Source organism: Phycodurus eques, chromosome 16, assembly GCF_024500275.1.
Source record: "Phycodurus eques isolate BA_2022a chromosome 16, UOR_Pequ_1.1, whole genome shotgun sequence".
Taxonomy (NCBI): domain Eukaryota; kingdom Metazoa; phylum Chordata; class Actinopteri; order Syngnathiformes; family Syngnathidae; genus Phycodurus; species Phycodurus eques.
The window spans coordinates 17,856,447-17,880,738 of NC_084540.1; the positions used below are offsets into that span (position 1 = coordinate 17,856,447).

Sequence of the window (24,292 nt, forward strand, 5' to 3'; positions counted from 1 at the left end):
GCTGCTTTTGTTGTCAAGAGGAGTGTGTTTTTAGTTTAGTTTATTTATTCATTTATTACACCAAGTACGACCTAGAAAAATGTATTCTTGGCACTCCAAATACCACCATGACCACCATTAAAATACAACAGCGGAGTAGGCCCAAGTGTTCATCTAAAGACAAGACAGAGGTTTTATTCCTAAAATGTATTTTTAATATTTGTAACATTATGCAATTTTAAAATTGACACTGTGCTTAACATAAGAAAATGCCCATTGCTCTGTTTCCTTGTTTCCCCTATTCGTAATGGATTGATAGGTCGCGGAGATGTGTCCGCTGTGAGAGCGCACACGTGTGCACGAGAAATGATGGACACCTCGTCCGTCACGCCACCTATCACTGATTTGTTGTTTTTTCCTCGGGTACGGTGGTTTCTTGCTAATCAAATTAGGAGGCACGAGGTGGGGCCACCTCGTGCCTCCTAATCGATCAATAGGACAAAAACTTTTTTATTTTATTTTTTTTATTTTATTTTTTTTAAATTTCAAACCTCTTTAAAAGTTAAACACAACCGAACTATACTGAGGCAGTGATTTGTCCGTGTGCCACTCAAGGGAGTCTGCGTACCACAACTGGTCTAGATCCCATAGGTTCAGGTACATCGCTCCCATTCTGTCGTCCTTGCTCTGGCTCCTTGCTCGTTTTAGGAGTCAGAAACAAATTGGAACAGTCAATGGTTAAGGTTTTCCACAACTTGGTCGGTCTGGTTACCTTTTCCTGGCCTGTTAGCTCGGTCTGCGGACTTCCTTTACGCAATGTCTCGCACCAGTCTGTAGCCCCTAAATTGTCAAATACACTTGCCGTGAGTTTAGAGCTACCTCTTCAGTGGACATAAAAAAAAAAAATAAAAAAAACCACATTTGTTTGTGCAGGTATTCCAGTAAAATGAGATTGTTTTGAGTAGAGGTGTACAACACAGATTGCTTAATCTACAGCGAATCAATCATCAGGTTAATCAACAACTTGATGATCCATTAATCGTTTTGAGCCATTGTTTAAATCATCTGATTCTAACCTCTCAACTCCGAACACTAAATATTCTCTGATTTCTGTAGTCCTGCATGTAAGTAGACATTATCTTTTTTTTTTTTTAATCAAAATAAGATATTTGCAAACGTCTGTTTTTACTTTGGAAAACAATGATCATCAACATTTTTCCCTATTTACTGATGGATGTTACAGACCAAACCTGTAACTGAATCATAATCAATTTATGGTGGGGAAAAAAGTCAGTTTAACTATTATGAAAATAATCGTTATTTGCAGCTGTAGTATGAACCTGAAGCAGCCTCAACTAGCACCCCTTCACATTAATTAGTACCCAAGAAGTTGCGCTCGGTTTTTCATGATGTGACATTGCTTCATTGCGGCTTATTTGATTAACAACACCAAATGAACATCAATAAGCAGTTAATAAACAGTATTTGAGTAAAACAAAAAAGATTTTGCAATCAACTTTATTGCAAAATAATGTTTTATCCAATTAATCAATGGCATAATCGATAGAATAATCGCATCTAAACAGAGTGGATAGTGGTTGCCCTAATTTAGATATTTCATTTTGATTTGACTGATATGTATTAACTGTAAAATGTTATGATTCTGCATTTTATACATGTATGACTGCATTTTAAGTGTGTGAAGCACTTCGAGAGTCATCTTAGTGAAAAGTGCAATCCAATATAACAATAAGATTGGCTTGCAGGCAGGGGTGTGTTCCCAAAAGTGTGCTGCTGGCCCTTTAAGAGGAGCGGGAGGAGGCAGTCTGAGGAGCATCCTGGCTGCGGTGTTTTTGTCTTGTGTCAGTGTGAGCGCTCCCGGGGCCGAGGCGGCTGCAGGGATTTACCAAAACGGGGGGACAGGTAAGAACTGCCTCCAGTTTCATTAGAACCTGTTTTTAAAATGAAGGAAGAAAAACCAAACAAAAAAAAAAAACGCTTGAAATTTATAATTGTATTCGATTGGCACGTGCCGCGCGCGAGTAGCTAGCTTACTTTGACTTTATTTTTTATTTTTTATTTTTTTCCCCCCACCCCAAGGGTCGGTCTTACTTATTTGCTATATTTTTCTAAAAAGTAATGTCTCTATAAAGCTTCTCAATCAGCTGATAAAAGCATTGTTGTTGGTTTTTTTTTGACGTCCTTCTTCCTTTTGATGAATGAATCCCGTGCTCTCCTCAAGCTAGCGAGGTTTACAATAATGTGCCTTTATAATAATCATTTCAAACAAAAACCTAAATTGTCGTCTATAGAACATGTGTTTCTATGTTTACATAGAAGTTGTGTTTAATTGTGTTCATCCGTCAGTAAAATCTGTGTCCAGTCCAACAATCATATTGTGTATTGTTCTCTATTAAAGGGGTCCTGTGTGCGCGTGTCCGTGCGCGCGCGCGCGCGTGTCCGTGTGTGCGCGTGTAGTGGGTGCTAATGCAACTTTTTGTATTGAAGGCATGTCAGCATTACAGCATACGATGTGACGTGCATAAGTCCAATAATTTAGTTTTACAGTGTCATAATTACGTTTTTTTTTTTTTTTTTTTTTTTTTTTTTATAAATGGGAATGTCCATGCAGCTGCTCATGGGAGAGGGTGGGTCCGCGCTTTCCGCCGCTCCTCATTACTTCCAGATGTTGGTGCGCTTTTTTTCCACTCTCGCCCTTAAAAATGGGCCCGTCTGGTCGGGCCGAAGCTGTCCGGCGGTCGCCCGAGGGAAAAGAGGTGTAGCGGGGGTCCTCAAAAGATTGATGGAGGGTGAGAAACCCGAACCGTGCATCTGGGATCCTTTCGGACTCAGTTTCGCCTTCACAAATTGTCTTTCCGACCCTGCAATACATAACGATAATAATGCGTTGCATTTATATAGCGCTTTTCAAGGCACTCAAAGAAGCGTTAAAATTTCACACATTATTAAATTAATTCACTCCACAGTCACACCCCAGTGGTGGTAAGCTACATGTGTAGCCACAACTGCCTTGGGGCAGTCTGACGGAAGCGTGGCTGCCACTCTGCGCCTACGGCCCCTCCGACCACCACCAAACATCCAACCATGGACGATGTGGGTTAAGAGTCTTGCCCCGGGACACAACGGCCACACGCGCTCAGTTACACGTTATTCATACTTCGGCTGCAATTAACAACTATTTGCATAATAAATTAAACTATTCTTTTTACATAAACGGATTATTATTAAGTTACTGGTTTTGTCTTTAAAATGTCAGAAAAAAGGGGGAAATTTTGATCATTGTTTTCCAAAGTAAAAGCAGATGTCTGGAAATGTATTATTTTGATTAAACACAAAACATAATCAATCTGCTTCCATGAAGGATTACAGAAATCCGAGAATATCTACAGTTGAAAGGCTGTAATCAGAGGATTTGGACAAGTTAAACAATGTCTCTAAAACAATTAATCGATTATCAGAAACGTTGTCCATTAATTTGATGATCAATTAGTTGTCGATTAATTGTGACAGCTCTACTATTGCATGCAGCACTTGGGCATTCATTGTAAGGCGGCATGTGACCTTTCGGTCGGTATGTAAACGCATAGTGACAACTTGGGAAACATTAAAAAAAAACAACTCGAAATGAGTTGACGCTCAACATAATTGTTTAGGTTTGTGTGTGTGTGATGAGCTATTTCATAATAAACCCAGTTGTTGTCTGGCTTCTTCAGTGAACTGATGTCACATGTTGTTCTGATGAGAGCTGTGGGGACCGTGGCAGGATGCGGGGGTGTCGTGACGGGCCTGGTTGCTACGCCGCATGTATCAGTCCTCTGTACAATACGACACTGTTGGCGCTGGTGCGCAACGGGTTGATTGCCAGCGGTCGCCTCTACGTCGGAGCAGCTGCGCGGCCCTCCGGATGGGCTCCGTCCCGCCGAGTGGTCTGCGGCTCCGTCTGTTTGTGTCTCACTCAGTGAGGGGAGAGGAGCCGACCAAATGCTCCACAACCGCTCAATGGAACCATTTTGTAACAGTGGTAACATGACCCTTAGCTCAATGGCGAACAAACATGACTTGTTTCCGCATTGTTTTTGACTCGTGAGGACCCCGCGGAATCTTGTCGCTGGAATGCGATGCATCTCGTTACAGCATTTGGACACCCTCGCTGGGGGCTAAGATGGAATGCGGGGATATAAACCCCATTTTCACACCGTGCCACACGCTGGCTGGACTAATGAAATTACACCCTGGAACCTGCATGACGTTGTACACGGTCTACTGACGAGTGCACGACTGGATAATGAAGCATCTGTTCTTGTACAACAATACACTCTATCACTCAAATGATGAAAGGACGGGTTTTTGCAATCAAAGTGTCTTCAGGGAGTGTATTGAATAGGAAATATACATTTTAATGGCCCTTAGCTGATGAGCGAAACATTCCATCTATCGCGTTTGATCAGGATAGAGTAGAACCTTAAAAGCGGAACGTTCCCATAGCTGGACAAGTCGGAATTTGAACACAACTCTGTGGAAAGACACCTCAAAAGTCACATAAAATAGTGTTGACACTTGTTCCAAAAGTACTATATGTTTTGTCAAAGTTAAGACATCATTATACATTTTTAACTTTTTTTTTACCTTCTTTTTGTACTTAAACAATTATTTCCATGTACGCATCTAAATTTGCACAAGATGGATGGTTTTTTTTTGGTGGTAATTTTCTTGTACTTAAAGATTTATAGATTTGTTTCTTAAAATATACAGTTGACCCCCCGCATACTCTCGGTTTGGCACCTGCGGATTCACCTATGAGCGGATTTAACACACAAAAAAAAAAAAACTTTTTTTTTGTTGTTGTTCTTTTTAGGGGGGGACCAACCCTGAAACTGCTTATTGGTGGTTTATCCCCGCTTATTCAAGAATTATAATTTTTTTTTGTAAAAAAAAACCAAAACGTTTTTTTCCCTCAGTGGATTATAACGTGCATCAATTATCCGCAGATTTCCACTATTTGCGGTCCACCCCGGTCCCGATCCTTTGCACTGTAGAAAATGGATGAAAGGATGTTTTGTATACTGTACAATATGTATTTCACAATAACAGCATAAAAGTTCACATTTGATTGATGTTAGAACAGAGGCATTCTCAAAGATGACATTCAATCAATTTTAGAACAACTGAGTAACAGGTTTAAGATGTTCCAAAAAAGATGCTTCCAAAAACACACCCAACTGGAGCAGCCAGATGACACCGAGCGTGATGCTTTCCAAGGACCGCTCCCAGGCTAGCAACAGAAACACCGTTGCTAACAGAGACCGTGCTCAGGCATTTGCCTCGCCTCGCCGCTTTTGGCCAGCACACTTGCTGTTTTCATTTGGGAGCCGTTGCCAATCCGACCGTCGTGTCCTGTTGAGATGCTCTTATAAAAAAAATGTGTGTACATGTGGCAGGAGTTTAAACAAATACAATGGCCCTGTGCAAAAGCAGACAGATACTGTTTACACTTGCGGAAGGAGTTGTTACTGTCTAGTAAATCAAGTTTGAGTGCGCATATGGTCTAATATGGATGAAGAGCAAAGACCAATAATCCCATTTGAGCTTCCTTAATAGAATATTCGACCTGAAAACCTGAAACTCACAAATATTCCAGAGTAGGTTTAGCATGATTTTCCCCTTTTTGCACAGAGATGCGGCAAAACAGCCAATATTTATCTGGCTTTGCTTTTTACATCAAACCCAGTGAAGGCAGAATCTTGCCACAACTGTTTATTTATTTATTATTTTTTAATAAAAAAATTTTTTTTTAAATGCAGATCCTACAAAATAGCCCCATCGCAGCCATATTTAACCATCTTTCTTTTCATGCAGAAACAAGCGAAGGCAGATTATTATTTCCACAACTGTGTTTACGCTTTCACACAATGACACAGCATCTCGGAATCAGACAATGTATTCATGTGATGACGTCAGCACGCCTGGATGGTGTGACATACGTTAGACAGCGACACAATAAGGAGTGAGAAGTGAGTACCGAGTGTGAAACCTTCCGGCATGATGAGTGGGACAGGCTGTGTAAAAGGGGCAAGTTTCTCAAATGGGTGGGCTATAATAACAATACACCAAAGTTAATGATTAATGATTTGTTTCTCGATTTCTGAACCTCACAATACATGATTGATTTTCTTATTTTTTATACAAATTTATTTGTATAAAAAATTTTTTTTTTTATAAATATATTATAAAAATATATAAATCAGATTTATATTCATATTTGTTACAGTAATGTATTCATATCAATACTACATTTATTATATTTATGATATATAGCACTTATTAACATAATATAATTGTCAGACCATCCACATGTGTGTTTTCTTAAAATGAATTTCAGGATGGTGTCTTTGAAGTTTCACGACCATGTTGGATTGGATTTGAAAGTGTTTTTGAAGCACTTACAGCAAATAGTCTTGCTCTTTTCGTATTAGGCCCGTTACACACATAAGGACAATCAACCCGATTCTGGCCCTTACCGACCAAGCACGTCAAACGCCAGACAATTTTATGTCTTCTAAGATTATCCTATAAGACTATCCTTATCTGAGGGGTGTTAAGAGTGGATTTGTCACGATTGTAGGGTTTAAAAACGGTCGGGGCCAACAATCTTCAATTATGAACGTGTTCAATATTTACGACCATAACTCTTCAGGTGTGTGGGGAAAGCCGACGTCTCCCCGAGTCATGACGCCGGACAAAAGAGCAGAATCCTTGAAATTGCCACAAACGCGTCAGGACTGAGAACTACATGGGCGTCATATTTACTTCCATAAACACACTTCGTCACGTGACGCCATGTTTTGTGCGCGTCACTTCACGGATGCATTCCGTTCACATTGGGAGTCTCATTTGTTTTTGTAGCGTGATTGACGACATAAATAGATCGGATTGAAAAAAACAAAAATCCGAATTGGGCTTCATACCTTGTAGTGTGAACATAGCCTTAGAGTATCAGGATTTTCATTTTGGATACTGTATCGTTACAAGCTTATTAAATGCGGGAAGGAACCGACAAGATCTGTGTACTAAAATGACTTCCCGTGCTGTGGCGTCCAATCTAGACTGGACCAGAGTTTTTAACCCAAAGTCCGCTTTGAACAAGCATCTTGCTTCCGTCTGGACTTCGTCTTCCTCCCCTGACGACCCCCGCCGTCGGCCCCTCTGCTCTCCTCTGCTCTTAATTCCCCACCTCCGTTAAGGCATTTTCTCCTGACTACCCCACCTCCTGCTTTTTCTTCTTTTTTGGGTTCTTTCTTTCCGGTGCCTCTCCCTCACTCAGTTTCCTGTCGGGATGACCCAATAACGTTTACTCTGCTCCGGGAGTAATGCGAGCCGCCCGGCCCCTCCCTTTAAGGCCAGCGCCAGGCCGCTCAGCACGTCGCCATCCTCATGCTAGCTCCTCTGTCCCGCCGCACTTTTTAATGCGAGTAGCAGGGATTTTTCCAAAAGGGCAGAATCACGGGGACGACGTCCCGTCGGCCCGCCACGACTTCACCATGTACGTCACGGGGTCATCAGATTCCAGAACACTACGGTCTCCTCATGTTAACAGTTTGGTTGTTATACAGTATATGTTTTGCTGACTTATTATATAGAGGCCTGAAAGAAGCCATCTGTTTTCCACATGGAGGAGCGAGGCAGACACAGACGTCTCAGTGAATAGACACGTCCCTGTTGTTGTGTAACTGCTCCATGCATCTCGATTAAGATCGTCCGTAGCCCCAGAGGAACGAAAGTCTTGACCATAAATGAGCTTCAGTCGGGAAAGATAAAGTGCTGCCTGCCTGTGCTCCTCATGAGCACACTCTTTTGTCCGCATATTTTTAGACGTGGAATGCACAAATCATGGGTATCTTCAGGGCGAAGACATTTTAAATTACATATTGACTTTTTGTTAGTTGTTCTTCTGATCTTGTGTGTGATCTTCCTGATGTGTGCGCTCCCCCCTCTGGGAGTTGACTACATCCTGGATTTGCAGTGATTCACACTGGTGGGCAAAAGTTTCCATTTAAAAACTTCTCACTTTTATTTCACATCATCCCTTCTCTTCTTTTCCTCCCCCTTCTGTTTTAAATTCTGTTGTCCTGGGTTGAGAGGAAGTGACCGGGTTGTTACCGGGTCCTTGGGGGGAATCTCCCTTTCCTGTAAACCCTTCCTCTATCCGACCTCAACCCATTAGCACCAATTAGCTTGGAAATGTCATCGCAAATGTTCCTGACAAATTCAAAGGAGCTAAATCCCAGCTCTCGTGTCGTCAGAGTCTTTACCTGACGACATGGACTTAAAGGGCACAGCTGTGTTTGTGGATCCGTGGGAGCGTGAAGACTTTGGACGGTATCCGTGCGTCTGGGCATCTGTGAGTTTAAAGTATTTGCCGTCTGCACAAATAGCGGGTTGTACCTTAAAAGCGCCACAACTTTTGCTTTCTTTACAGTTTTTCTTTGCCTCGAGTTTGTACAAATCAGGATTCCAAGTGTTCAGTCGTGCGTTTCCTGGAAATCAAGACATCAAAACCACTTGAGTGTCATCATGCGAGTCCCAAACAACACTTCAGCAGCTATTTGTTTATTTTGAGGTGAACTCTCTTGCCCGACACTCATGCACATGCTGTCTGTCTTCCTTGGAGATGCCCCTCCTCTCTTTATATTAGAACCAGCTGTGGAACCGGGGGCCCTACATGAATGGGTCTTTGTGATGTCCAGCCCCGCGAAAAGGTTTGTTGCTACCCAGGCCACTCCGCCCTCTCAGCGCCTCTGACGTGACACAATGAGCTCCGCAGCAGTGGCGGTGGCAGCAACAACAACAACAAGGCTTGTTATGATCTTTCGAAAAGGTCACTCAAAAACTAGCTTGAAAAGACGAGAAAACATTTCACTGGTAGCAAGCCTTGGTGGAAGTTTGACAATCAGCAGACACAGTCACGCCACTTGTCCACGACATGCACGCACTCCCCTTCACAGCAAAGGAATGTAAAGCCCTGATAACAATAAACTGTACATTTGGCTTCAGTTGCATACGAGCCACCGTCCAATGCGCTTCCACTGTCAGAAGTTACAGCTTGGTTAAAACGCAACTATAACCTAAGAAATTCATAGACGAGCACGATATTTCTCAGCGGGCATCATTCAATTGCTTCTGAATTTTGTGCATCCCCCGGGTTCCTTTACAATTCAGTACTGGATCCATATCACTTTTGGGCAACAATCCACTCTGCTACCTAAAACAAACTCCGAAATGCATTTATACCACTTCTCATACAAAACTCGTCTTCTTTTGAAAAGCATCAATGCTTAATCCGTTCTTATCCTAGGGGATCCATAAAATAATTTGCAATAAATCATGTTTTATCTTTTTTTTGTTTTTGTTTTGTTTTGTGCATACTGGTGCACCAACAAAACCTACTAAACCAATTACTCCTCCCTACCTAAGTTTTGGGCCAATAAAAAGCTCTGATAGGACTGTCATATCAAGTAAAGCTGTCATCCCTGCATTAGCTTTACTTGTGAATCTCTTGGCGCTAGGGCTGCAGTTATTAAAGATTTTTAGTTTAGATTTTTTTAGTAGTCTATTGATTATCCCATCGATTAATCGATTAATTTAATAAAATTTATTTTTCATTATTGAACATGATAACATGCATGTGAGCTTCAGATATTATTTTTGTCCACTTGAGGTCGCCATCCTCACATTCTACTCATAGGTGAGCTACTGTACTAGCTTTGATTTGGGTGTGTAAGGCTTTAAAAGGCGGGGCATAGCCTGGTGAGTGACATGGGTGTCAGCAAATGATTATAGAATTGGCTTGCTGTTAACTGGCTAATCAGTCAGCGAGTCTGCGCATTGATTGACTCTGCTTAAGTTGTGGCCATCGGGAGATCTTGTATGAACGTGCTTATCACGTGTTTTGTTTTCTTACCGTTTCTTCAGGGAAGCGATTGAAAGTGCACCTTTCCCATTCTGATACTATGCCACAAGCCAGCAGATTGCCGACTCAAATTCAGCACCTCCAACACTCAACAGTACCTTACAAATAGGACAGCGAGCCAGGAAAAATCAGTGTGATGAGCAGTACAGTATGTGACGATTACTTGATGAATTCATTGTCGACTTACACTGTGTCGCGCTGCTGTGATGTCACAGTATTTAGCTGTCACAGCCCGCGGTGGAAACACAAGGTCAGATTTATCGTCCCTAACCGTACGGTGGTAAACTGAACTGCACCGCTTGTTTGAACTGTGGTTTTGTGGCTCATGGTCTTAGCCTGGAGTCTGAAGGTGACTTGTGCAGCTGTTCAAAGAAAACATTTCGCAATCACACCGCAGGGGGAGGCTCCCACCCCGAGGAGATGCTCGGTCGTCTTCAACCTACTGGCTGCACCGCAAACAGGTCAAACTGTGATCGGCATTTCGCGGGGTTTTATTCTTCACATTCGCGGTGTCTTTCAGAACGACTGGAATGTTTTTGCTGGCGTTGCAAGCGGTGTTTAGAGTGTCGCGGGGGCCGGCCTCTTCCACCCTGACATAAGTCTGTTTTTATCTCTGAGTCAACAAGTTAAATGACGTTACGAATGATGCCTCTGATGACCACTTGCCACAATCCTACTTATCTTCCTTCCTGAGTTTTGCATTTTTTCGACCCATGATGGTTTTCGGCCACAGCCTAAGCCTTCTTGCTCTTTGTTTCTCACAGGTGCTGGGCTAAAAAAAGCGAAAGAAGGGAGGCAGTTGGAGGAGACCAGCGACGAGCGGGCCCCCGTCGTTGCTGGTATGAAATGGAAAATATTGTCTTCTTAATTCAAAAACCATTCCTGAGCTTGGGAAACTTGGTGGAAAAAAAAACCCTAATGGAAGGTGGTAATTCTGATTTAGCAATACCGTGATATAATCCTTTATAATGGCAACAGCAGTTAGGTGACTCAGTGTGTGGGGAAGCGGTGAGTTTGATACACTTGGAGGAGTCACAATTGAATTTGGAATTTGAAGTGACTCTTCGGGGTGGCCCCGATCTTTTGAAAGGAACACTGTACACATACTGTGAATCACATATTGCAGATACCGCCGTGAGGGAGTGCTGCTGTCAATGTGCCATGGGAGGTCAAACGTGTAACGCAGCTATTCTTGTGAAAATCATGCTGGACATTGCGCAGATGAGCATTTAGCGCACGCTGACCTCCATCTTTACCACGCGAGGCTTTTAATCTTAAAGGCACGCAGAGGAAGAGTTCACCTCCATTAACATGGCACGCAGATGTACTGGAAGGGATCACCGCTAAGGAGTGGAGCTGCACTTTTGTCTTGCATGAGGCTGTTATGTGAAAAGTCATTTCAAGACTGGGAGCGGACTAGATTTTCTTGATGGATCATGCAGAAAAACAACAATTAATTATTCCACAGTGGGTCCTCAGTTTACGACGGAGTTACGTTACTGTGGCATTTAGGTAACCAGAAGTTATGTAATTTGTAAGACAGAACAGTGTAGTTAATCACAAGCCTCTGCTAACACAGTAGTAAAGTCATATGTTACAGTAATATATGTATGAAAAACATTTCAAGGAAGTTAAGTAAGAGTAAAGCTTCCCAGAGGACTTGTACCATCGCGGAGGTCCGCTCGACGATGTAGCTCAACTTCCTCTAGTTGACATTTTGTGATTGTAGCCTGTATTCCAGCTACCTTCCACATTTCAAAAAGCATGCACATTGGGTTGATTGAAGACTCAGAATGTTCCGTTGGTGTGACTTTGAGTGAGCCCTGCAATTGGCTGGCGACTACTTCATGGTGTACAAAGCCTCTCGCCCAAAGTCAGCTGGGAATCAATTGAAAGCATTCAAATGATTCCATACAACTGACAAGAATTATTAACGCTGTATTAAGCAGTTAATCGATTATTATGCCCATTTCTCCTGGCGACAAACATTTCTGTGAAAAATTTAGCACCATATTTCACAGTTGACTATTCTCCAGCAACTCAAGCTCCATTCGCATGCTAAGTGCACTCCAAAAAACTGTGCTAAAACACTTCACAAACCATACATGTTCGACACATATCAGGTCACTTCCTAATTGGCTATCGTTCCGTTTCGTGTCACAGTTTCAGAATCCGTGGCTCGGCCAAACTGGGTGTTGATCAGCAGGTTTAACATTTGCAATTGTTCGGCTCGATTGTTTTCCGATTTTCAGATTGATGTGGGAAAAAAACACTCTTAACACACCCCGCACCACATAATCAGTCAGGATAATCGTGTTGAGACATCTGACAATTGGGCTATGCTGACCTTGATCGGAAGGGGAGAAAAATGCTCGAATTTGGCCCGATTATCTGTGTGTACAGTATGTACCCCGCTTTCGCGAGCACCAAATATCCATGTTGCAGTTGGTAATGTTCCACTCTTGTCCCGTAGGTGGTGGTAGTGTGCATTGCAAAGGGACTCACCCTTGCCAAAAAATAAGAAAACGCAGCATCCACTGTCTTACTGTACATGGGTTTGCCATTCAATTAATGCAAATAAAAAATAACAAAAATTTGAACCCGTTTATGGCAGTCGGCGTAATACATATTTTCAAACAAAGCGGTTCTGTAGAATTCAGAGTTAGAATAGAAAACATGCAAACAGAGGTTTTTGTTTAACAGTAAATGACTACATGTTTTGGAATAAGGCTTACTAAATTCAGTGAGAACAGACTGTCTCTGTTAGCATGTCATCTCAATGGAACTCTCAGTGTGGAGCGTGCACACGGGGGAGTGTGTTACCGCCAGCGAGACAGATGCGGAGGGAGTTTTGTTGCCGTTGGCGTTTTTTTCGCTTTTTCTTTTTCAGGCGCTGATGTGGGAAAACGAGACGAAAAGTTTTTGTGTCTGCAATTCGAATCGAGCCCCGGCCACCAGTCCGTCGGGTTGACGATGTTTGGTTGCGTAGCTAGCCGCACACTCTAATTATATCTGATCAACTGTCCCCTGCCAACTCTGCCCCTCCACACGCACACACACACACACACACACACACACACACACACACACACACACACACACACACACACACTCTCTCTCACACACTGTCCTGCTGTGTATAACATGAAACATCAGTGTGATACTTTAATTCCACACTGGAGATAAACAAAAGCCAAAAGCGCCTCGCTTTCATTCCTGATTGTGATTATTCCACACCACTATTTTGTCCTCATGTATTTCCCATCACCCATTTTCCCATCTCCATAAATCCTAGTTGTGAAAAGTGAAAAGTCATCCAAATCACTGCTGAGTGCTCCAATACGGTTGGCTGACTTATCAAACATATCCAATTCAATACAGGAACTGTCTCTCATTTTAACAGCTTCAGATGTTGCAAGCGTACGCTGCGCCTCAATGTCAAAATGGCCGCGCTTGTACTGTATGTATAAGCGTGTGTGTGGCAGTGTTGGTATGAGCGGGTGATGAAGGGCACAGATAAGAGAAATCGCATCGAGACATTAAACTGACTCTGGGACTTCAAACATACCAAGCGCATTTGTCAGCGTTTCCAAGCGTCCTACTTTTCACCAGCCAGTGAGCAAGCGATCGGTGCAGTCACAAACGAGAGAACGGCCCTAACCAGAAAAGTAGCCTTAAAATGATGTGAACTGACAATGCCACACACACAGAAGACAGAAGACTCTCACACTCAGTCCTAAGTATAGCAAAAGTGGTGTAATCCGTTACATATTACTAGTTGCTGGCATTATTAGATAATACATTACTAATACGTTTGCGTTGAGTTATTACAGTTTTCTATGACCAGGAATTCTAAAGTATGACTTAACCTTAACAGATTGACGACCTTCATCAAGACAACAAATGCCAAAACAACAGATGCAAATGGTACTTATACTTTTAATAGACCATCTTTCCACGGAACTTTTGTAACTGCTTACAAAGTCAAACCTCAACTGTCTTTTTTCTTATCACTCTAAGTTGTCATCCAAAATATTATTTTTACTTTTACATTTACATGACATTAAATGTACTTTTTAGAAGCAAACAATAAATAATACTTACATAGTAGATCATCAGTAGCCTGGCAAAGAGACTAATCAGTCTTGACTTAGTTTCAACTCAATGTCTTAACTTGGTCTCTACAAAATATGTTGGGCTTGTCTTAGTTTAAACTTGAAGTCTCGGTTAGGACTTAGTCTCAACTCAAATTATTGGTCTTAACTTGGTCTTAACTGCACCCAAAATCTAGGTTTTGATCTTGGTTTCAGCTTGATCTCAGTTTGGCCGTGCAGGATAATGTATCGCCACAAACGCATTGTTACCTGCGTTACTGAGCTTGTAATGAGTATATGGTTAACAATATTTTGCTAGTAATTCCTTACATTACTGCGTTACAGCAGAAACTGTCGTTTCGTTACTTTCTGTTAGCCATACTATACTCCCAACATTGGAACTCATGTCTGGATTCGGGTTAAATATTACATCCCCTATGACCGAGGAAGTTAATGTTTTCCAAGCGGACAAACGGGATGAGCTTGTAGGCTTCCATGGGAGGAACAAGCAGTCATGTGTTTGAGCAAAATGCATCACGGTCCTGCGCAATTACCACAGAGCACAGGGAGGCCAGTTGAGAACTCCTGATCATCAGCTGACGTTTGGGCAAATGGGGGAGAAAGCAGTGGAAAAGTAATGCACACACAAAAAAAAAAAAAAATTGAGGAAAAAGCGCGTGCGTGTATGTGTGCGCAAACTCTGATTTTGCGAGGCACAGTTCGCGTGCGCAGACGATTCCTAATAAGGCTGCAAGTCTCAAACCTCTGTCCTGGATTTGGCTGCCAGGAAACTTTTCCCCCCGTAACTCCTCTTCTGCGGAGACTAAGAAGAGAAACAAACACGCACAAGCGACTGTGACCCGCTCAGAAAAATGGACGGATAAAATTAGCCGGGAGGGGTTTAATGGGCAGACCAAAGTCACACAATAACAATGATGAGCTGAAAAAGTGAAAGTGAGGACGTGTGTGTGTATGTGTGTGTATGTGCACAGCGCCACAGATCACTCTATCTTTTTATTGGGAAACACTCAAATGCTTTTGTCTTGTTAAAGAGCAGCCGCAGGGACCATTTGTCTTGCTACAGGCTACACTTGTGAAGTGGAACTGACATAAAAGAGAAAACGCACCAAGTACGGGGAGAACATGCAAACTCCACTCAAGAAGTTCTGAGCTGAGGTTCAAACGCTGAACCTCTTAATTGCGAGGCAGAAGTGCTAACCGCTATTCTCTGTGCTGCCCGGCTGGTGTCATCAGTAAATTTGGTACATGCGCCTTAAGTGGGGACCTAATCCAGCTCCTAATACCACCACTACCATGTCGCAATTAGAGAAACCATCAATACCATACAAAAATGGAATATGACCCCACGCAACTGTGCAATGTTGCAACATCAGATGGAGCAGTTCAGAATTAATATTTATCCAATAACATGACAAAAACAAACAAACCAAATTAATAGTACAGTACATCATAATCACTAGAGAATTTAAATGTATTAATGTGTACAGATGGCTACACACGTGTTTTGCTTTTTTGTCTTGGCTTGCCCTGACTAACCAATCAGAGGATGGAATAATGCTGACATCATCAAGGGCCAGCGTGTACTTGAAGCAGTGCAGCCAAGAGAAACGCTACGAAATGAAGAGAATAGACAGTTGTGAATAAATGAATACAAATTAATGGAACAAATATTAGACTTTAGATGTTGGTCAGTGCTGCAGTGTTTTGAGGCCCACTAACTGTCCACCACCGAGTATAGTAGACTGATACGTGAGGTAATCCACTGTCACCGTGGGAACGCCCGGGATGCAAGGGAGATGACCATATTGTCCCGTTTGAGCAACTGCAGCATTTTTTACAAACTGTTGAAGTGAATTCAATTGTTTGTATCTCCCTGCAGGTGAGCGTAAGCGGGTGACTATCTGATAGCAGCCCCCTGCCTAAAATGGCTCAAGTGCTGCATATGGACCCGGGCTTTCCAGGTACATTTTGATTGGATCTTAATCCCACTAATGACTACTGATTTCTGTGATGTGATGTGAAAAAAAATGCAATTTGACTGATGTTATTAAAAAGGAGGAGCTTCAGTCGCATTCAGCCTCATTATCCGGCCTGCGTACACAAATAGCGCATTGGCCCAGAGTTGATCCCATTTTCCAAAGTCTGAGCTCAAGATTAGACGCAGATTTCCGTTTGTTGAAAGTTGTTTTCCTTCCGCTGCAGGGAAGCTCAGCTCGCCAGCTGCCCCCTCCCTGCACGGCAAGGAGCAGGAGGCGCCTTACTCAGTGGAGACCCCCTATGGCTACCGTCTGGACCTGGACTTCCTCAAATATGTCAACGATATCGAGAAGGGAAACACCATCAAGAAGGTGCCCGTTCAGCGGCGGCCGCGCTACGGCTCGCTGCCCCGCGGCGGCTACGGTTACGCCGGCTCCTGGTGGACCTCCACGGAGTCTCTGTGCTCCAATGCCAGCGTGGACAGTCGGCAATCCAGCTTCTCCTACTGCGCTCCGGGCTACCACACCGCACACCGCCCCAACTTCAGCACTGCCCGCGTGGAGAAGACCTTGTTGGATGCGCGCAGAAAGCTGGAGGAGGAGAAAGAAGGAAGGAGGTTTTCCAACCTGGGCAGCATGCACAGCAGCGTGGTAGGCTCCAACACCTCCATCAGCAGTGCGCACAGCTTCAACCGGGCCCACGGAGGCGGAGGAGGAGGAGGAACCTTCACTCCTATGAGTTCCGGCCTGTCCACCCCGGTGACGCCGACCCCGGCCCACTTGCAGCACGTCCGGGAGCAGATGGCTGCCGCTCTCAGGAAGATCCGAGACCTGGAGGAGCAGGTGAAGACCATACCTGTGCTCCAGGTGAAGATCTCTGTGCTGCAGGAAGAGAAGCGACAGCTTAGCGTCCAACTGAAAAGCCAGAAGTTTCTGGGCCACACGATGGGCTTCAACCGAGGTCGGAGCCGAGGAGAGCTGTACATCGACATCCCGGAAGAAGAGGCGAGCGTGGGAGAGAAGGGTGCCAACAAGACATCAGCGCCCATGTCTCCTACCACACCGGAGGGCTCCAAACAAGACTCGGGATGCGAGATTGAGGACACGGTTATCGTGGCTGGTGCCAGACCGGATGCCAAACGGGAGCTGCGCACCATTGGAGTGGGACCGGAGGGCCAGAAGAGCAGTCGCCAGGTTGGGGTGGGTGTTCGGGAGGTGGATCTGGGGTTACTGCCCGAGGCCGAAGCTCTGAAGAACCAAGTGGTTCATCTGGAGGGTCAGCTGAAAAAAATGATGGCGGAGCTGCACGCCGCGCAGCTGCAAGCGACGTCCACCCAGAAGGACGAGGGCCCTCGGGCCGAGCGCCCTGTGATGGCCACCACCATGGGCTGGCAGGAGCTACAGGACGGCAACCTGCAGACTGTGGTCAGCTTCACACAGCAGTCCCCGCACAGGGAACAGAGAACTGTTGGCATCCAAGTGTACACGCTGGAACAGCCCACTGTGGTGGAGGTGGGCACTCTGCTCCGAGCGGTCAGCTGCAGCTCCCCCTCACCGCTATTTGGGGGCCACCACAGAGGGCAAACTGACAGCTCGACAGGTACTGGAATAACTACTCTGAAAAAGTTTGTCATTCGGCTTTCAGGTGAAATTTCCTGATTCTTCAAGGCCCTACAACCTTTACAGGTAAACTCAATAGACCTTCTCTGTTCAGCGCTTCAGGACTTTTTGCACAGCTTGCTGTTCTCTTACAAGGAGCTGAATAGCAATCGATCAATACATTTCCTGGTTACATTATTATTTGTATTTAAAGGGGGTGTTCCAAGTTTTCAAAATGCTGTTGAATGTAGCCTCGTTTCATAGTTTGAAGTGCGTTTAGAGAAGGTCATATTAAGTTCACCTGCATAATTTCACCAAAGTGCCCAATATCCCAAGCTTTTTGTCAGTAGTGTATTTTATTTCATTTTTACTTGCTGTAAGTGTATTGACCAAAAGTCCCAATACTTTTGTCCCTACAACCTGCCCGGAATAAAATGTTTCCCTCTCCAGAAGTCCCAGCGGGGTTGCCAATCGCAGTCAGCTCCAAGCAGGTGCGCGACATCCTCAAGAGCGAGTTGTCCACCTCGGTGCCCGTATCCAACCCCGGTGTCGCCGTCGGCACCGCAGGCAAGCAGATTGCTGCCGTGTACGTCAAAGAGAATGAGACGCGCCTGGAAGCCGGCGCAGAGACGCTTCAAGACGGCCGCACAGCAGGTGACCTGTTATTAAAGACGCTGCTCCCGCCTCCATTCCGCTGGGTTTAAACGGACTGATTTGAACCTTTTTGTACAGCCTCGTCTCCCCAGTCCTCTCTGAGGTCCATCATGAAGCGGAAAGCAGAGGGGGAACCCGGCTCACCATCTACCAAGAAAAACCTCCAGTTCATTGGCGTCAATGGAGGGTATGTGTCATTCAACCGCAACATTAGGTACAGGGGTCCTCGGTTTACGACGGTCCTGAAATCTTAGGTTCAACTGTTACGAACTAGTTTGCACAGCGTGGCACAAGAAGACACGCTCAGTTATCACCGTACTGACTGTTTTTCATTTGATATTTGATACTTATTTTATTTATAATTATTATATGTTTTTTTTTCCCATACAAATATTTCCTGTTAAGACTTGACTACTAGCGTAAAAATACACAAATATTTGAAAAAAATACGTGTTGTTTTCCCACAGGTACGAGTCGACGTCGTCGGACGACAGCAGCGGCTCGGACGAGGAGAGCGACTCTAGCGAGTATCACGAAGCCCGGGAAAAACTGTCAGAGTCCACGGCCGAGCACCAGCAAGCCTCCCGGCCTCTAGAGGGCGATGACGTACCTCAGCGGGCGACCGTCCGACCGGCGGCCGAGGGCCCCGACTCTCCGCCTACAACCGCGGACGCAACTCAACTGTCACGAGCGACCGAGACTGCAGCTCCAGAATGTTCATCCCGGACATCGCCGCCTGGCGCCAGCCCGGCTCCCCCGTGCCCAGCAAACAACTCTGCCTGCCAGGAGACTGTCAGTCCGACATCAGCCACCAGCACTGAATCCGAGTCGCCCGTTGCCTTCTCAGCAGCCCCTCAATGTGGCGCTCAAAGTCCAGACGTCGCCAGGCAACACGCGGACACCGTGGCCCCCTCGAGCCAATCGGAATCCGAGCCTACGTCTTTGGGCGTCCCCGCGAAACAAGTCAGGTAAGCCGACCGGTGATTTCTGTACTGGCAAAATGACACGGGGACAAAACATCAGCGGCCTGCTCTGTTGCCATTCCAGGTTGGAACTAAGCGACAGCCTGATGTCAGCTCTTCGTGGCCTTCAAAAGGTCCTCGGGGAGCCTAAGGCCTTCAGCCAACAAGGAGCGGTACGTCCAATCGGCGCAGCAGTGTGTCTTAATATATATATGTAATATAAAAAAAATATACATTTTTTTTTCCAACAAAAAGGATTATTTTTCATTTTCCTGAAATTAGGCTGCTTTAAGGGCCTCTGTCTCATGCAAGTTAGTGACGGCATGCCCGCCCCATATATTGCTGAGCCAGTGGCGAGTCTGGCTTTTGTTACAAAGACAAGAGCTCTGACTACAGCTCTTTTTACTTGTGAGAGCAGAGGCCGGAGTGGAAAAATGACTTTTTTCATACTTGTATATTTATGTCATTTTCTTGGACATCATTTTCTAACATGTTTTTCCTAATCTTTATTTCTAATATTAACGGGGTTTTATTTATTTATTTATTTTAATCTATTATTTTGAATCAAACATCTCACTTACTTGGCTGTTGAATTTCACACTTGATGGCACTTCACAGACCCAACAATTTGTATACAAACCATTAAAAAGTGAAGTTTCCATAAAATATCTCCTTGAAAGTGTCCTCATTGTGTCTCCACTCAGAGGGAGGCGTACACCAGCGTGCTGCAGGAGTGGCTGCGCGTGTCCTGCCACAAGGCAGCGGACGCGGCGGCGGTCCGGGCCTACATGGACGCCTTCGCCGCCGTCTCGCCTCAGCTGCTGGAGTTTGTCATCAACATGGCGGACGGCAACGGGAACACGGCGCTGCACTACACCGTCTCGCACTCTAACTTCCCGGTGGTGAAACTGCTGCTCGACACCGGTGAGTCGCGTAGATTTGGTGCGGATCAACTGTATTCAATTGCATTACATTTTGTACAGATGTCATTATACATTATGATGGCCCTGCCTGTGGGGCATTCTGCCTTGGTTGCCAGGGAAACAGCACAGTGAGAATGATGTAGGACACTTTTTTTAATCAAACCACAAATTCTGCCTAGCAACAAGTGGTTAAAACGCATTGATCCATCCTTTTTCTCTAGTGCTTGTCCTCATTCGGGTTGCCGGTGAGCTGAAGCCTATCCCAGCCAACTGCAGGGCAAATGCTATATAGGCAAAAAAATCACATCAATGGGCATTTTTGGGTCTTCAATGAAGTTGACATGCCAGGGGAAAAATGTAATATCATATTTTTGGGATTCATATTTTTCTATTATTTTCCCCCAAATTGTTATCTTTTATTTGGAATTGTTGTAATGTTTTTGTCTCATATTTTATATTATTTTCTCATATGCTTATTTATTTATTTATTTATTTGTCCTTACATCCCTGGACTCGTCGCCAGCCAATCGCAGGGCACATATAATGTAGAAAGACAATCATTCATACTCACATTCAAACCTGTGGATAGTTTATTGTCCTCAATGAACCGAGCATGCATGTTTTTGCAATGTAGGATTCCATCCCAAATATAAGGGAGACGTGCTTACAACATTGCACATCTCTTATTTTGTGTTTGGGCCTAAATGTCCTCTATTTTTTGTTTTTGCCGACAGGTTTGTGTAATGCCGATAAGCAGAACAAGGCGGGCTACACGGCCATCATGCTCACCGCTCTGGCCGCGTTCCACTCAGACGGCGACCTTCAAGCTGTCCTGCAGCTGCTGTGCACCGGGGACGTCAACGCCAAGGCCAGCCAGGTGCGCCCTCTACTGCCCGCTTGCTGTTACTACAATAATCCTATTTGATGACTTTTTAGGCAGTGGTTTGTCAAACCGAGGTTCCCACTTTGGCAGTCTGTCGTATCATTTAAAAAAAAGTGCATACCTACATGTTGTGAGCATACTATTATAATTGCCTGAGTCATTTTTAATGCTTTTGGGAGAAAAAAAAGAGAAAACACAACAAATTCAACAAAAAAAGGAATGTCCAGTTGCCTCGATGAAACCTTTGCCATGATGATCGGGATGACTGACAATCTACACAGACATAAAGAAAAGACACACATTTAGCAATTTAATAATATTGTGAGAGTAAGTTAAAAATGACACTGACACTGTTAAACTTAACATATAAAAGTTGCTACCATGATATATACAGTACCAGAATATAGATCTTGAAAAAGTACGACTTAGATTTTTATGATTATTACTTTATAGTTTATATCCTGACAAAATCCATCCTTTTCATGTAAAGATAAAAAAAAGCACTTTATTCTCATACTAAAATATGATATTGTCACTTCGCAGTTTTTTTTTCTCAAAAATAGGCAACTTTTGATTCCCTGTGGCATATAGGGGTGCACGTGGTAGTTATGGTTAATTAGCGTTAGGATTTTGAGGGTGTCGTCAGAAGTAAGGGGTCCCTGGACCCAAAACCTTTAAGAACTCCTCTTTAGGAGGGTTAAAAGAAAGTCTTCCGATTTTCAATGTGTGTTTCGTAGGCCGGTCAGACGGCGCTGATGCTGGCGGTCAGCCACGGCCGAGGGGACATGGTGCGGGCCCTTCTGTCCTGCGGGGCCCAGGTCAACATCCGCGACGAGGACGGCTCCACGGCGCTCATGTGCGCCTGCGAGCACGGTCACGTGGACATCGTGCGGCAGCTACTGTCTGTGCCCGGCTGTGACGCCACCCTCACTGATAACGTGAGCTTGTGCTATCTTTATGTGCTTTGTTTTCTCTCCCAACATAGCGCGTTAATGTAATCAACTAATCAACTAACTGAAGACCCAACTATTTGTATGCAAGCATTAAAAAAAGTCCCCTTTCCCTAATATGTCCCCTTTAACACATTCACTGCCATTGACGGCTTTAGAAGTCAAATATCCATGTTAACTGGGAAGGTTGGCAGTGAATGAGTTCGTCATTTTGTGTCAATGTGTTTCAGGATGGCAGCACAGCGCTCTCCATTGCCCTGGAGGCCAGCCAGAACGACATCGCCGTGCTTCTGTATGCCCACCTCAACTTCGCTAAGCCTCCTTCCCCTGTGAGTAAGCTCCCAAATAGCCATCCATTTTCTATCTAGCGATCACACTTATGGACAATTAAGAGTCTTCAGTGAAGCTAACATACATGTTTTTTGGCATTTGGGGGGAAGCCGTAGTACCAAAAACGGCTATAAATATGGAACATTCACAGCCAAATGGGTTATTTCATGCTAACTATTTTCTTCCATCGTTTAGGTTTCTCCGAAACCTCCTCTGCTGGGCTCCTCCCCCCCTGCCAGTGAAACAAAATGAGACTCCGCTGGTTCTGCAGCCGACAAACTCTTTGCTCTCTCTCACCCCCGTTATTTAAGCACATGACGATCGAGTGATGGTCACATGACTCACCGACGCCGCTGATATCAGCTGCCCGGCGCTCACAGCCCTTCTTTTGTTTGTCGTTGTGTAACGTGAGCGACTGAAGTGTTTTGAGAAACGTGATGTAACAATTCACAGCCATGTGGAATAACAAGAGCCACCCTCTCGTGTTTGATAATAAGTGTCCTTGGTCGGGTTTTCTCACCACCGCAACTGTTTTATCTGTATTTATACACCAAATGTTATGTATTCTATTTTTGATAATTTTTCCTTCCCACGTCTGATTTACCTCAGGACCTCGATGGATGACTAGTTTTGTTTTTTTCGCACCAGCCAACAGATGAATAAGTTCAATAAGGTACTACCGTGTTTTGTGTTGTCATACGTGTAAGTTGATGGCCGCAAGGAAGAATTTTTATGAAATTGTGTTTGTAATTGTTTGTGCTCGGGAGGAGAAACAACTGAGACTGTTCAGTGTGGTCACGCATGAAGGAATAGAAACAGAAAGTGACTGACGAGGGTCCGATAAGGATAAATTGTGTAAGTTATATTAAAATAATATATGCCCCCTTCAACTGGTAGCTATCATACCGAAAATCGAAGTGCATTGGCTATTGATGTCAAGATTTCTAATACTTTTTAACCCCACTAAACTTTCATATTCACTTTGGAGCAATTCACTTTTTATAAAGGTGTTCATTTAAGCATCTACCTTTTTTTATACACGTAAGGTTTTTAGGCTCACGCATACTCTATGTAACCGCACAGCTATTAATTAAGCTCATTTCTTATGAAGGGTTATGTAAAAGTTTTAGACTTTTTCTTCTATCATTTGTGCTTTTTTGTTGATTTTGGTTTTGAAGAAATATTAATAAATAAGGACCACACTGACTCTGTTACCTCTCTATTTGGTACTACACTTGTTGCCATTGCACTTTTAAAGTTTATTTAACTTGATAACTGTTAAAACTACTACGTAGTGCAGTACGAAGACTACTAGTAATACATTTGTAGTGTACAATACCAGTGTCGACAGTGCTGGCAAATGTCCACCAGAGGGGGCCCCAGTGCCAAGTAGCTGCTCGCCAATAAAGCCCGTGTTGTTTTTATTCGTTATTCTCTTCCTTTTTTAAAATAACACGAGATATTTTTACAATATATATATATATATATATATATATATATAATATAGCTATATATATATATATATATATATAATATAGCTATATATATATATATATATATATATGTACACACGTGGACAATTTTTTTAGTACTCCAATAGTAATTAAGAAATGGTAAGACTGGAATACAGGAATTTGAAATTGATGAAAAAGAAAAAAAGATAAAGATAGTTGATCATATTTTTTCCATTTTAAGAACTTCAATTCCAGTGACGGGACGTTGTTTGAAACATAAAAACAGATTACAATGATTTGCAAATCCTTTCCAGCCTATATTGACCGAATACACTCCAACGATAAGATATTTACAGTTCAAACTGATGAACGTTATTGTTTTTTGACAAATATTCTCTCATTAGAGTTAGGGTTTCAAAACAGGGTTAGGATTTCAAGACAGGTTTAGGGTTTCAAAACAGGGTTAGGGTTTCAAAACA

General features: G+C 43.7%; 1 protein-coding gene across 2 annotated transcripts; it reads left to right on the plus strand.

Annotated features, from left to right (window-relative positions):
- Positions 1-1,816: 1,816 nt before the first annotated feature.
- On the plus strand, positions 1,817-23,566 carry kank2 (KN motif and ankyrin repeat domains 2). Of its 2 annotated transcripts, XM_061701187.1 has the most exons (13): positions 1,825-1,902; positions 10,732-10,806; positions 15,962-16,043; positions 16,285-17,658; positions 18,108-18,311; positions 18,390-18,498; positions 18,779-19,279; positions 19,359-19,446; positions 19,978-20,197; positions 20,931-21,073; positions 21,817-22,017; positions 22,260-22,358; positions 22,555-23,566. In XM_061701187.1, the coding sequence occupies exons 3-13, from the start codon at positions 16,007-16,009 to the stop codon at positions 22,609-22,611; spliced, it is 3,033 nt and encodes a 1,010-aa protein (XP_061557171.1). In that variant the 5' UTR covers positions 1,825-1,902; positions 10,732-10,806; positions 15,962-16,006; the 3' UTR covers positions 22,612-23,566. The 2 variants fall into 2 exon arrangements, with proteins under 2 accessions (XP_061557172.1, XP_061557171.1); XM_061701188.1 differs by lacking the exon at positions 10,732-10,806 and having other exon boundaries at positions 1,817-1,902.
- The last annotated feature ends 726 nt before the right edge of the window (positions 23,567-24,292 follow it).

What these genes read in the sequence shown, in the direction of transcription:
- kank2 (XM_061701188.1), top strand. Translation starts at nt 16,007, where the DNA reads ATGGCTCAAGTGCTGCATATGGACCCGGGCTTTCCAG. An exon ending in TTCATTGGCGTCAATGGAGG is followed by an intron (nt 18,499 to 18,778) that starts GTATGTGTCATT and finishes GTTTTCCCACAG; the next exon opens with GTACGAGTCGACGTCGTCGG. An exon ending in TCGCTAAGCCTCCTTCCCCT is followed by an intron (nt 22,359 to 22,554) that starts GTGAGTAAGCTC and finishes TCCATCGTTTAG; the next exon opens with GTTTCTCCGAAACCTCCTCT.